The 15,005-nt window shown below is 44.8% G+C and overlaps 1 protein-coding gene across 2 annotated transcripts in view; it reads right to left on the bottom strand.

Moving 5' to 3' along the window:
* Positions 1-3,740: 3,740 nt before the first annotated feature.
* Positions 3,741-15,005, bottom strand: part of LMX1A (LIM homeobox transcription factor 1 alpha) — a 154,696-nt gene continuing 143,431 nt past the window's right edge. For both annotated transcript variants that reach the window (XM_028849925.2, XM_077986433.1), the window contains 4 exons: positions 12,273-12,350; positions 9,942-10,011; positions 7,746-7,916; positions 3,741-5,918 (listed from right to left, as the gene is read on the bottom strand). In XM_028849925.2, coding sequence (XP_028705758.1) covers positions 5,758-5,918; positions 7,746-7,916; positions 9,942-10,011; positions 12,273-12,350 — 480 coding nt within the window. In that variant the 3' untranslated portion in view covers positions 3,741-5,757. The remainder of the gene's footprint in view (positions 5,919-7,745; positions 7,917-9,941; positions 10,012-12,272; positions 12,351-15,005) is intronic.

The following is a 15,005-nucleotide window of genomic DNA, read 5'->3' on the forward strand; positions in this document are numbered from 1 at the left end:
CAAATAATATGTCTGTAGTTTCTGTTCGAGTTTTTTTGTTTTTGTTTTTTTGTTTTTTTGTTTTTTTGTTTTACTGTAAGCAATAGAAGCCAACAGCTCTTGCTAACTTGAGCAAAATAGTCTTTATTGTAATAGCAGAGCAGATTGCTCACAGAATCAAAGCGTGTCTGGAGTCCAGACCAGTCTTGGAAACAGATGGGGTGCAGGGCAGCTCTGGGGTCCAGGGGCAAGAACTGTTTGACCAGATTGTCAGGTGCACTGCCAGAAATGAACTACCTCCACGTTTCCAATGTTGTGCTATTCCATGAGATTCACGTTCTGGGAGAGACTGGTTGGCCAACCTTTGGGTATATGCTCCCACTCCTTGGTTACAGCAGACCAGATCACCTTCATAGTCCCACAAGGACTACCTGCACACAATGGAGGAAGGTCAACTCCCCAAAGGAAATCAGAGTGATGTTATCAAAAGTAGGGTGAATGGATGCTGGGTGGTCAGAAAGCAGTAAATATCCACTACAGGGCTTAATAAACATGTGTTGATTGAGTGACAGTGGCCCATTCCTTTAATTCTGAAGACATTTTGCACTATAAGTAGTACAAGTGATTTCTTTAGACCTTATCAGTGAACACCTTGGAGAGCATCAGTTTATCAGATTCTTTCTACCAATGGCAATTAGAACAAGATCTTACAGAAAAGGGAAACAGAATTACTCCCTGATGGAGGGAGGGCACTGGGAGAGAGAAATGAAATCTCAGCTCTGTCACCACTTGCTCAGAGAAATCTTTTCTGACCTTCCTAGGTCAAGCCTCCCTCCATTCTACTTTCTTATAGCTCTATGTCTTCTCCTTTGTGAATAATACAGTGCAAGTTAAATTTGAGTTTTTAATTAATGGACATTTCTCCCATAAGTTGTAAACTCTATGAGGGCAGGGCCAATGTCTTTCTGCTCACTTCTGTGTTTCCGTTACATATTCCAGAGCCTGGCATATTCTAAATGCTTAGGAAATATTTATTGAATGGATGACACGAGTGAAGAAATGAATAAGTTCTAAAAGGGCCAGAAAAATTAGGTCAGCTGCACAAGTATCTGGAGTAGGTCCTTCCAACCACAAATCAGGGGCAGGCTCCATCTTTCCCTTCCCAGGCACATGGAGTGGCAGGAAAGAGGTTAAAAGTAGTGCAGATTAGCCAATGCCCCATCCACTAGGGGCTGGGCCATGCTGCACTTTTCCCCAGAACCCTCCCCGGGAGGGTAGAAGGCCCATAAGATGGTGGCAGCAGTCATCCACAGCTGCTGGGAGAGGAAATAAGTTATTCACACTCTGATCTGGGGCATCCCTTCCTTGCTGTGGGCATCTACCCAAGCAGGAGCATTGCTTATGCAGATGCTATGCTCCCCACATGGCTAATCTGCATGTGTCTCCTGGGACAAAATAATAACAAGCCCTTCCATTTGTATGGCACTTCAAAGTTTATAGAGCTCTGTCTTAATTCTTTTTTTTTTTTTTTTTTTTTTGTATGCAGCAGCCAACTTATAAGACAGGCAAGCGTCATTGTGATTTTATAGATGAAAAAATGAAGGCTCAGCATCTTGTTAAGGTTATACATCTAGGGAACTTCAAAGCCAGGTAATCTCCTCATCATCCATGAGTAGAAGGCATATACTTTTAGCATAAAAAAATCTCAAGGCCTTCTTTTGAGCCCTAACGATAGCTCTCACCTTGTCACTGAACATAATATTGAAACTTGCCAAATAAAGGGATTCAGGGAAATAGTGAAGTTATGATTCAGTTTTAATTCTTGAAGGTACAGTTTTATTCTTGTTAAGTCATATTATTAATAGGTTTCATCTTAGTTTAAATTGATTTAGATGGAGAAAGAAAAAGAGAGAGTGAAAGAGATAGACAAACTTAGATTTCATTTGCAATTCAGTTAAATTTTATTTTGTCTTTGAGTTTAGAACTGACAAATTAACTCCACTTTCATCCCATTTTTGATTCATTTTAGGTGAACTCAATTTTCTTAAGAGACAGCCTAGCCACAGGTCCTTTGAGGTGTGAAGGCCCAATCTGTGGATCCAGGCTTTCCACTCTGAACCTAGCCCAAAGGCCTTCCCCATCATGCAGGTCATGAAAAGCAGGTGACAGTAGGTGGCTGGGGGAATTTCCTAGGACCTGATTGCTCCTCCTTGGGGGTTAGAGTTCTGAATGTGTCGTCATAATTGGAATTTTATCTGCATGCTTTAAAACAAAACAGCAGACACTTCCCCACAACTCTGGCTCAGGCTCTGGAAGACACGCTGAGATTTGAGGAGGTGATGGTGAGAAGTGATGCCTTCTGAGTTCAGGTGAACCAGGATGTGTTCTTCTTTTTCCTCAAATAGGGTCTGAGACTCCCAGCAGCCTTTCATCAATGACCAAACTCCAAGAGCAGGTCTGGCCCGCGGTGCAGCAGCTAACACTCATCTGGTCCTTACTATACTCCCAGCGCGGGGCTAAGTGCTTCACACATATTATCTCACCTGTGCTCACAAACCCCCCTGAGGTAGAAACAAGTACCATCCCTGAGGAATCAACTCAGCAAAGTGAAGGAACCTGCCCAAGACCACATAGCTAGTAAGTCCAGGAGCTGGGAATTCAATCTAGACTCATCCACTTCCAGTGGGAAGGGGAAAAGATGAATGGAGACAACTGATCCCCAGTGAAAGCCTGGAAGCCAGGAGCAGAGCCCTCACTGTGCATGAAAGAGAGGTGTGCTTCTAACCCAAACTCCTTCCCAGGTCTTTTATGTGAGTAAAAATATAAATTTCTATTGTGTTTGAGCTATTATAATATTTGGAGGTTTATTTGTTGCAGCAGGTAGCATTAGTCCAAGTAGTCCATATAGGCACCTAACCCAGCCTTGTAGGCTTGAGAAGGCCACGTATGCTGATTCTGAAGGTCAGGTCGTTGCTCACTAGGCAAATATGAGGGATAAAGGGCTTGTGCCTGGGCTCTCCCAGGAAGCTGGAGTTAGGAACTAAGGTCTGCCCAGTGGAGGCCAATCTGAGATAAGGCCTCCTCAGTGGGCTCCTCCTGTCAACCTGGCCTTATAATACACACCTATCTCCTTCCAGGCCCTCAGCAAGAGGAAGAGCCAGCTTCTAACATATGGTGAGTGAGCCAGAGGTGGGGGTTGCAAGCTTTGAACAATTGCAAGTGGGGCAGAAAACAGACAAAAAACAATCCCCCCCCCGTGAGTATGTCTCCTGGTCTTACATCCATACTGCTTCCTGACTTCTTCTCTCCATAGTCCTATTTGCCCACCATATATCACATTGAAAATTGTTGATAACTTTGGGAGACTCTGTCAGGGAGCCACTGTCTGCTCCCTGGCTCTCCCATTCTGGCTGGGCATCTGCCTTCAGTCCTGCATGAGAAATCCTTCTCCTGCCCCGTCACTCTGTTCTGATTTCCAAGCAAGTGTTCCCTCATCACATGTCGCAAATTGCTCTGCCCTGAGGGAACTTGATGGTGGTGATGGAAAGCTCCCACTGCCTCCTTCTGTGGGGTCAAGACTGGGGTCTTTGTCCATCTTGGCAAGAAGTTGAAGACCCTTTTCTCCTTATGTTTTGCTGTAGTCATCCTTTCCATTCATTCAAAGCTTTGCCATAAGATCATCCCCATGGCTTTGTAGACAAAACTCCCATGCCCCCCTGGTTCCCCACCCACCATCCAATCCCTGAATAAACAACAGCTCATTTGTAAGAGATTTTTAATTTCATCTTGGTATGCCATTAAGGAGTGGAATAAGGATCTCTATTCATTTTCACTCACATAGTATCTGCTACATTCTCCAACTGGTCTTTACCACAGAAACCTGTGGGGCCATACAGCATCTGCATAATTTTCACTCATCAGACTGGTTTGGGTTTCTTGGTGGCTTGCATAAATTATAAACAAGAGCACAAAAAAATCACACGACATAGACGCTACCATAAGGGGACATGTTCCCTCTGGCCTTGCCAGAGTGATAGGGACGTGTCTCTATGTTCAAGTCTCCAATGATGTCCCCAGAAGTGAGGCCAAGCCTGTCCCGGCCCCTCCCGGATAGGTCCACAGTGACCCTCTGTCTTCCCCACCAACTCATTCTGGTTTCCCAGGAGGCTTCCTAGCACAGAACGATCCCATCCTAGCACCACAACTGGAGACCAGGGTGTGGAACTGTCTCCATGTACAATGGCTGCTGGGTCTTCTGTGCTGAGGATCAGAAGAGTGAGTTGGAAGGAAGAGCCAAGGGTTTCCACCGGACCCTTCTGCCTCTATGAGCTCCATGAGGTTCTTTAAAAACAGACCCTCTAAAACAAGGGGCCCCAAACTTTTTCTGTAAGGGCCAGACAATACAGATAGCAAATATTTCAGGATTTCCAGGCCACAGACAGCCTGTTATATATTCTTCTTCTCCTTTTTTTTTAATGACCTCAAAAAAAAAGTAAAAACCATTCTTGGCTGGCAAGCCATAGAAAGCAGGCCTGCAGGCAGCAGTTTGCCCACCCCTGCTCTAGAACACCACCAGGCCCTCTTCCATCCCCTCAGCCTTCGCCTCCTCCCCACTCCGGGACTCTGGGATTCCTCTGAGCTGCTCTGAGCTGGTGTCTCCTCCAGCACAGGCTTTGCAGAGGGACTTCAGCAGGCAAAACTGCCCTCGGGAGTTTGGGAGCCCTCCTGCTCTGCAACCCTATGTACCCTCCTTTGCCAAGTGAGTGCCCTGGTTGTATCTTAAACAAATATCAGATATTAGTCTCAGCCCTGCTCATGTGTCCTGGGAATGAATTAAGCCTTGGTGTTTCCCAGTGAGGTAGGTACCTACTATTAGCCTCATCCACACTTGCAGATGCTGAAGCTCAAGAGCTGAGCCAACCTTCCGAGCACTGCCCAACAACCACTTGTCAGAATTTAAAAGAAAGCCCAGGAGTCTGGGCTTTACATTTTCTCAGAACATGATCAGGGATTATGCTGTCCCACCCCTGCCCAGTGATTCAACCCCAAAGAGAGCAAGAATGCAAGAGAGAACACCATCAGCCACACGGAATTGCTTTCCAGACCTGAAAGACACTCTGCAAACAGAATGAACCCAAGCACTCAAAGCTATGGGCTAGGTGGAGCAGCCCTCTCTGCCCTGCTGACAAGTCTCGTCAAACTAAAAATAAAGTTTATAAAAGTAAATTATCTCATTTTATAACTTAAGTGCATCAAGCATTTCCTTAAATATAGTTCACACTGAAAATAAAGTTACTTTTGCTGTACAGTTGGTGTCTGTTAATTAGGAATAAACTTTGAGGGTAAAATATGAAAGGTTACACACTCACACACACATCTATCTGTCTGTCCTTCTGTCTATGGGTGAGTAGATGGATAGACATATGCACCTCTTGACAAGAGCTTCCCCGACATGGTGGGAAGTTGTTAGGAGTCCCTAAGTATCTAGTTTGCATGAGAATGTCTATATTAAAAGTCCCTGTCCTTAATGATAAACACGTCTTCATATCTTCATATCTAATGCTAAGACTCTTATTAGAAACATTAAACTATGCAATCCATAATGTATTCAGTCTTTGGAAATGCTGAGCTACACCATATCATTATACAACAGCATCCCCAATAAAACTCCCTCCCCAACCCACCTCTTCCCTGGCCTCCCTGTCCCAAAGCCAGTGACCCCTCACAGAATATGGTTGTTCCATATGGGAGCCTAGTCACAGGACTCTAGGGGAAGACTCAAGAGGTGAAGTAAGAATTCTGCATGGAGTACAGGTGGTCAATGGGGTTTCCCACTCTGGACTGCAGAGGCCCAGCTTCTGAGGTTGCTAGGAAACAGTCACCCAGGTTACTGAGGGAGGTGTCATCGCTATCCAGGTCGTGGAAAAGGGGCTCGGCACCTGAAATGGAGAGGAAACACTGGCATAAGGGTCTGGAAGAGGTGACTCATTTCAGTGTCAGGATATTCAGCTGAATTCAACAAGTGTTGCCTGAGCACATGTCCCATGTGAAACTTTCTACAAAAAGTCTGTATTCTCTTTAGGCAGCTCGTGTCCAAAGTGCAACAAGTGAAAACAATCTAAACCAGGACATGACAAAGTGCTAAATTGAGTGCAGCATAAGCAAATGTCACAGTGTCTAGACAGGGAGTGTGGGGAGTAGGCAGGACATGTCACCAGAGGCTGGGGAGACAGGGCAGAGCTCCCACAGGACTTGGGCCTAAAAAATGATGCTTGAAGAAGGGATGGTAAAACCAACAAAAAAACAAAACCAAAAAAAAAGCTCTTTGAGTGAGGTTAATGAAAACTCCTGTGATAACATTTATTCTTTCAAACACCAAGGGTCTACTAGCTATCAGGTGTTACCCCAAATTTGTAATGGAAAGGAAGGTTAGGTGCCTACCTTCAACTAATTTATACCTTTCATAGGGAAGCCAGTAGGGCACACAGTGGAACAGCTGAGAAATCACTGCAACCAGGACGTGGAGGCAAAGAATGTTCTGCCTCCACTTCAGGGAAATAGGAGAGGTGAAAACTGGAGTTTATACAACTTGTCATGGGGCTTTAAATATTCATTTTATTAAAGGAGTCATCACAGGGATACTTTAAGTCATACAACCTCTGACACTGAAAAGAATTCGCAAAAAAATGTAGTTGCCCTGTTTTCCCACAGCGGTGGAGTAAAGAATGGTACAGATGTGACCTGTGCCTTCTAAGGAAGCCAAGAGGGTGGCTATCACTGAACATCCAATGAATGGGGTCGGCCAGTGAAGGGCTTGCCAAGGGCCAAATCTTAATAAATGTTTGCTGAATGTGTGATATGGGAAGGTAGGGGTGATTTTAACAACAGATTTTTTTTTTTTTAAATGAAGGCAAGAAAGAAGTTGTTTAACAAAATCTGTGATCTGTGACATGAATCTCTGATAGTAATGTTTTGAAGGCTTGCTGCATAAAATTATTTTTTAACTGTCAGTGTAATTTATCAGATTACACAGTATAGACCAATGCATTACATACACCACTAACCTTCTCTGTATAAAAATGTAATGCCCTATATTTGGTTGAGGTTTAACTTGAGCCTTCACTCCAAAGCTCACCCAGCCCCCTACTCTGGGTCCTCAGGCCCCCAGTTGTTGTCCATTAGCTTAAGCACAAAGCTGGGTAAGTGGGAGAGGCTCAGCTATCCATTATATGCAGCATTTAAATCAATGCTTCTTTGGGTGGGGTGGGTATAAGGGAGATACTTTTCACTTTACAAGTCAGTTTATGTTTCACTAGTTAAATGAGAACACCTATTGGTATCCATAGTAGGATAGTCCAGATAGAAAATTTGTCTTCTGTGCTTTTTATATCTTTTCTTACTTTAGGCAAATGTTTGCTTAATTAAGGCCTTCCATAGCACTGATACTGCTGACATCTGGCATGAAAGCACAAGACTTGCAGAATTCAATGACAACAAACAGGTCTACAAGGAGAGCACAACTTCCTGTTAAAAACCAACAAACAAGAAGCTTTGAAAACAAGATAAATGGAAGGGTCACTAATGAATATGCATGAAGGTCTTTCTCCTGTAGCCATTGGTTAGGCGATTCTAGCAGTATTTTGTAGGGCACATTATTCTGCTTTGGAGCTTCGGTGAGCATCTGGGAACTGCGTAGATGTGTTTAGGAGGGAATGAGAAACCCATACAAGATATGAGAGGGCCCGGGGGGCTTGAGTCCCTCTTACCATAAGGGTGCATGTGGTCTCCAGGCATCTGGGGTGGGGTGAGACCCTGTCGGAAGGGATCTGAGCTGTAGACACTCTGCTCGATGGCCAGGAGCTGCTGTGGGGTGGGCAGAGCTGTGTAGGGGTTCATGATTCCTTCCATCCCAGCACTCCCACCACCATTTGTCTGAGCTGTGGAACAAAGAAGCAGCCAGGTCATTCTCAATGTGCAGCCTGGCATGTGACTTCCCTGGGTCCTGATTCCCTCATTTATAAAATAAAATGGGATGAGGTGACATCAGTGGTTCCAGTCTTTGTCCTACCAGAGGCCATCAGCAATCACTTTGGAGGATAGGAATAGGGTAGGGGCTGGGATGTTGAACTTTGAGAACATCCTTGAAATATATCATTTCAACAAAAGGTTGTGATGCTAGCCACATGTTTGGCAGTCACTAGAATAGATGTATCTAAAGATCTTTCTATGATAAATCAGTATGAGCCCATCAGTCAAGTGGGAGCTGTGACCTGTTGACCTCATGGGGCTGATGGGAAGATTCCATAGGACTGTGTATGCTTTGGAATTATAGCTTGCTATGCTTGTAGATAGAATTTTATAAGAAAAGCAGGATTCACTTCCTGCCTCCACATCTTGCTGAGGTTCTCTGAACATGGGAAGAACAGATACTATTTCCCACCAGCCTCTGCTTTCTTAAGTCTACCTTTGGAGCTTCCTTTAGAATTATGTAAACTAAGTCCCAAGCCATATGAGTTTGTGTTCTCACAATGCTTTGATGCATTCTTCTCCCTTTGAACTGCAGAGGGGTCCTGTGAGGTAGGACTAGCAGGCATTAGGGCCCTACCCTAGGGATGCACACAGCCTGAGGAACAAGGCAAAGTTGCTCCCACAAAAAGAGCCTTAGGGGTGGAGCTGAGGGAAGAATTCAGATCTAACCAGCTTGCTGCTCCACCCTTCCCCACACCCATGCCCTGTTTTATTTCTTCTCTCCCTAACTTCTACCTTGTTGTTAACATACCATTTAGTCTAGAAGGTAAGAAACTAAGGGAACTCTTGGCTGCAAGAGTCAAATTCTAGATTAAGCCTAGACCTGATGCCAAGCACAAGGCAGGGTCCATATGAGGATAAGAGGCTGTGCTGAGGGGCCTGAGAACTAGGATCACATTCCACAGACTTCAAAGTGTGGTCCACAGACTAGCAGCAATGGCACCACCGAAAAGCTTGTTAAAGAGGCATAATCTTGTGGCCCACCCAGACCTTCCTTATGAATTGGAATCTGCACTTCACCAAACTCCCAGGCGATTTACGTGCATATTAAAATGTAAGAAGCCCTGTTTTAAGGTACAAACCATTCAAGGAATTCTGGATAGCTGAGTTGGGGGGTGAGGGGCATAGCCTTTAAGAATGACATTGTTCTAATATAGTATTTCTTGTTTGTTTTTTTTTCTTTTAACTTCCATGAAGTCTCCCACAGTCTGTACCTCTTCACCCTCCTCCCTAATCCTCATATCACTCTGACTTTTTTAAAAGTGCACCTGGGTAGAGATGAGAAGGCAGCATGGCCTGTGGAACACAGTGTTCCAGTTCCAGCCTCCTCCCTTACTGATCTAGGGCCACATTCAGTCTTGCAGAGCCTTTGTTCGCTCATCTGTGAGATGGGGATACTAACAACTTCTCCACTCACCTCCCGGAGTGGGTGTTGTAAAAGTCAAGTCAGCACGTATGAGATCACCAATCTATAAAACTGTTCAACAAAGGAGGGCATTGTTATTTTACTATCATTATTTTTACTACTTTACATTATTTTGGAAAGAGGCAAGTCACCGAGGCATCTTCTATTAAATCAATTAGCCTGGAAGGAGAACTAAGCAAGATGAGAAACTGAACGTATCTGTGACTCTGCAAGTAGTCCTGACACATTCTCCCTGACACTGTGGTGGGATCCAGGCCCGGACGCTGTGGATAAGGTCAGTGCCATCCCCAATTAGCAGCTCTAAGCCTGCATGCAGCTCAGGCGTCCTCAGCTCTCTCACAAGTTCCTCATGGCTCAGTCCTCCCTTGAAGGCCTTATCTCTCCAGCGGGTATGGTCTAGGCTTCACTGAGTCCAGATATGTCATCCAAAGAGCTGGGTAGTGGGAGGCCTCTGGTAGGAACAGCCTGGATTCCAGCCAGAACTGCCTGGGAGGAGGCACCAGCTTACCAGAGCTCAGCCTCTGGGTGTTTTGCTGATCTTGCTGCTGCTGCTGCTGTCGCCTGGCCAGCTTCTTCATCTGATAAGGAGAGGACCACAGGATTAGAAGTCAGGTGACCTGCAGCATGTTCACATGGTAAGGTGGGGGCCTGGAAGCGACGCCTTCCCTGGGAGAGGGCTTGTTGGCAAAGCTCTAGCTCTTACTTAGGAAAGGAGCCGCAGTGGCCAGCCCCGTGTGCTAGAAGCATTGCAGCTGAGAGCTCTTCTACTCTGCAGCAGTATAAAGACAGCTGACTGGGAAGCAGGGGTGCAGCTTGTCTTAGCAGAAACAGGGATGTTCCCTCAGCAAACAAAACTTGCTGCTTGTGGTGTGACCATTTTACATTAGGTAATAAGTGTGTGACTGTGAAATTTGCAGCCCAGCCTAGACGTATGGAACAAGAGGATACTGACAGGTTGTAATTTAGGATCAGCCCAGAGGCTGTTCCTTTCCCCCTCCCTGTCTACTGGCCCTTAAGTTTGAGATGAGCCTACCCAGACATTCATGCCTCTTCCAAGGTACCCTGCTAACATGCAAGCTTCCCTGAAGGAATATTTTAACTCAATGTTTCTCAAACTGTGTTCCATAGAGCATTAGGGTTCCATGAGATGTTGACATATACTTTGAGCGCGTGTAAGTGTCTGTGTGTAGGAAACACTAGATTTTTGTAAACATTTTCTCTATTGCAAGATTTTTCAGACCTTTAAATGGGCCCCTGTGCTTTATGAATCCATAGACTACAGGGCCTCTGCAACTTACCGCACCATGGAGTCTTTCTTTGGTGGAATAACACATCAATAGCCCTGTTCCGAGGATGTCATTTAGGGAATTGCTACCTTAACCAATCATGATCAAATAAAGAGATAACCTGTGATACTGTAAAGTATATATTTGGTTGTCGACCCTGTTTTTTGGTATACGATTCCTAAAATTTTTGGACTCTCCAAAGCGATGCCTATTTGAATGTTAATGACTGACTGACCGCTGTCAGCCTCTAGGTAGCTTCAGAGTGGAGGCTGATAATCAGAAAGACCCGGGTGTGATTAGATGGTTGGAACATTCAGCCCCACCTCCAAACCTCTGTGGAAAAGGGATGGGCTGAAAGTTAAACTGACCGTCAGTGGCCAGTGATTTAATTAATCATGCCTACATAAAGAAACCTCCATAAAACCCCAAAAGGATAGGGATCGAGAGCTTCCAGACAGCTGAATACATGGAGATTCCTGGAGACTGGGGTACACAGGGAGGGCATGGAAGCTTCACACCCTTCCCCCATTTCTCGCCACATGCATCACTTCATTTGCATCCATTGTAATATCCTCAATAATAAAGCAGTAAATATAAGTAAGTATTTCCCTGAGTTCTGTGAGATGCTCTAGCAAATTTATCAAACCCAAGGAGTGGGGTCACGGGAATCCCAATTTATAGCTAGCTGGTCCAAAGCACAGGTAAAACAACCTGGAGCTTGCAATTGGCATTTGAAGGGGAGGACAGTCTTGTGGGACCGAACCCTCAACCTGTGAAGTCTGACACTATTTCCAGGTAGAGAGTGTCAGAATTAGAGGACACCCAGTTGGTATCCACTGCACAATTGATTGCCTGCTTGGCGTATGGAGAATATCTCCACATATTTTGTCACAGAAGCATTCTGCACTGATTGTTGTAGTGTAAGAGCAGAGGAAATATAGAGTTTGTTTTTTCCTCATATCATCCACTAAAGATCAGGGCTCTTGAGAAACAGTCCACAGGACACATGTATTTTTAGAGGTAGGAAGATGAATGAGTAAAAGTTCTAAAACTAAAACCATGATGAGGGAATATAGAGCTTCATTGGATCCAGAGGACAGTATGACGGCTTGGGCCTATATTAGTGAGGGCTGGGCCCTGGGAGAAGTAAGAAAAGGCACTCATTCTACCCTGTCATAACATTGTCTTGGACCAGTCATATGCATGCTACTTTTAAAACAACTCTGGTATTTGCGTTAAATAAATATGAATTAAGGAACATGCTTTTACCAAAAGACACAGAAAGACATTTATTCATACAGATGGCTGGCCAAATTCACAGTCATGGCCACTAGGAAAATACAAGCAATTTCACTAAAACGAATGCCTTCTCTCTCCCCTTCTGCAGGGCTGCTGTGGCCAAAATAACTATTGATAACAGAATTTTTGAATCAAGAGAACTACTCTATCCAATGAGCTAAGGTGAGAAACCCGGGCAGCAAGTACAATGTTCTACTGGGATTATTTCAGGAAACCAGCAACACGGGGACAGATAAAAGTAAGAAAAAGGTTACCTTCGCTCTCTGGTTCTGGAACCACACCTGGACAACACGAACACTCAGTCCTGTCTCTGCGGCCAGAGTCTCTCTCACCTTGGAAAAATTGAATATGAGAAATGTAGGCACATTGGCATCTCAGGGTAGGAGGTAGAACGTCTTTTATATAATACATGAGGAGGCCAAAAGACTGTATCCGCTCTAGGAGCTGGATAGTTTTTAATGTTGAGCATAAACACAAACACGAGAACATTGCTTCCCTTCAGGTAGAGAGAAAGTCCTTCACCAGGTAAAGAAACAAAATAATAATTATTAATTTACATGTGCATTCCCAAGAGGTGTTTCTGGATTTCTCTTGCTCTGGAAATTAGGCCTTCAAGTGGTTTAGACATTAGTCTATTGTTGCGCTTTAGCTATAAGCCATGCATATGCATTGACCTACTTCAGGAGATCTGAGTGAAAATCACTTTGGAAAAACAAATGGCTCTCTCTTGCTCTCCTCTCTTGCCTAAATGCATTGACCTTAATTTTTGGTTTTGTCCCTCATGTCTCTATGTAACTTTGGGTATTTCACAAATATCCACATTAACTGCTACCTCGAGTGAGCCCTGCCCAAAGAGAATAAGATGAGAGCCATCTGGAATCCGGCAGAGCCAGGTAGACAACTCTGAGGCCAGCATGTGTGCCAGGGCTGTGGCGGAGACAGCACAACTGGGATCCAGATAATAAAGAGATACATGGAAACATCTGCCCACCATACAGGCACACAGTGAGGTCTGGCAAGGTGTCGAGAAGAGAAAGGGCAAGAAGCACAGATTTTCGGAGGGGACCTGAGAGACACTGCCCTCTCTTGATTAGATCCTGGGGAGAAGATGGGATTGAAAGAGCTCTTTGAATAAACGTGTGAGTAGAGCAAACTGAGGCCTTGAGAAATACTTCCCCTTTATCATGCCACTTGGGGCAAGGCTTAGAAGTGGAATGATTAGAACAGGTTTTTGCAGCACATCCTTCTGCGAAGTCAATTAAAATAGGAGTGTACTCAGGGGCCCACCTCCACCTGCTGAAACCCTATCCATTTCTCAGAGGCCCAGCTCAAAAGCCACCTGTTCCACAAAGCCTTGCCTGATTGCCTAGACCAAAGTGACCTTTCCCTTGCCTTGCTTCCTGGCTTCCCCTCTGTTACGGTCCTCAGAGCCCCCTCTCTGGTGTTACAGTAATGTGTACACGCATCTCCTTCTTGCTGGTTACTTGGAAGCTGCCCGGGACAAGCACTCAGCACAAAGCCATACATGGGCTGGGAGTTTAGTATACATGGAAGAAGTAAATAAGTGAGGAAGATTATAATTTGTCCTGGTGCAAGCCCAATTTGGGGGCATTTCACTTTCTACCATACCTCTCTTGGAGCATAAGGAGCTGAAAGGGCAGAAAAAGTGAGTCTGCAACTGAATCTTTCCGAAGGTCAGAAGTTGTGATAGGCTAGATTATTGCTCAATAAATATCTATCCTTCCCTCCCCTGCTCTGTGGTGGGTGTGTGCTTCACCACTGCACCTATGCTGGGCTAAGCCCATGCCTTGCTTTGGCCTGTGGGATGTGATATGTCTGATATCCAGCAAGAGGTTTTCGATGGGCTTCCCACTTTCACTTGGCCTCTTGCCTCCTGCCATCCTCATGAGAACAACATGCCCAGGAGAGGGCTGCTCTTTCAGCCTGGACCCTCGAATGACACACAGGTGGAGCAGGCTGGAACCTGCACCCCACTGGGTCACAGCCAATGCACAGTCCAAGAAGGGAAAATAGATGTTTGTTGGGAGCCATGATGACTTTTTGTTTGTTTGTTTGTTTTATCACAGACAAAGCTGACTCATACAGAAAAGGATGCAGGAAAAATAATGCTAACATTTTTTCAAAATATATTTCCTTTTTGAATTTCAGTAAAGAATACCCTGTTTTCTTTATTTTTATCATGTAAAAGATAGTACTCAGTATATGACAGGCAGTCGATAAACAATAAGTACTCAATAAATGGGCGCTGCTATTTATGGCAGAGACTGCTAATTGTCCCCAATATCTATTCTTTCTTCCTCCTATGAGTAATTGAATCACTAAGTTTAGCAAGGCTCTTGGTCACCCAGACAGACTCATTTCCCAACTTTCCCTGTAGGAAGTGTGGCCACAGGACTACATTTTGGCCAAAACATATGAGGAGAAATGATTTGAGCAACCCCTGGATACATCCTTAAAAAGCAGGGTGCTTGCCCTCCATTTGCTCTTTCTCTACCTGGTGACCAGAAACATGGTGACAACTGGAGCAGTCGCTTGAACCCGGGAGATGGATAACAGAGCCACCCACGAGCCTTGCCTTGATCACCTCTGGACTGTGACGGAAGAGAATAAACTCCTATCTCATTAAACCACTGTATATTTTTTACATGAATGTTCATAGCAGTCCTATTTGAAACAGTCCCAAACTAGATACAACCCCAAACACCCATCAACAGGTGCACGGACAAACCAACCATGGCACACCTTTACAGTGGAATGCTGAAATAAGAATGAATCAATCCCCAAATCACCACACCAAGTGGAAAAAGCCAGACTCAAAAAAGAGTACATACTGCAAGCCACTGTGTTTTTATACTCTTTGTTTTACAGCATCTGGGTCTACACCACAATGGGCACCTATCATTATTACTGTTCCCATTGTGCTCCATGAAATGAAAGGTGTGCTCCATGAAATGAAAGGTGGAGTT

This window comes from Macaca mulatta, chromosome 1 (genome assembly GCF_049350105.2).
Source record: "Macaca mulatta isolate MMU2019108-1 chromosome 1, T2T-MMU8v2.0, whole genome shotgun sequence".
Taxonomy (NCBI): domain Eukaryota; kingdom Metazoa; phylum Chordata; class Mammalia; order Primates; family Cercopithecidae; genus Macaca; species Macaca mulatta.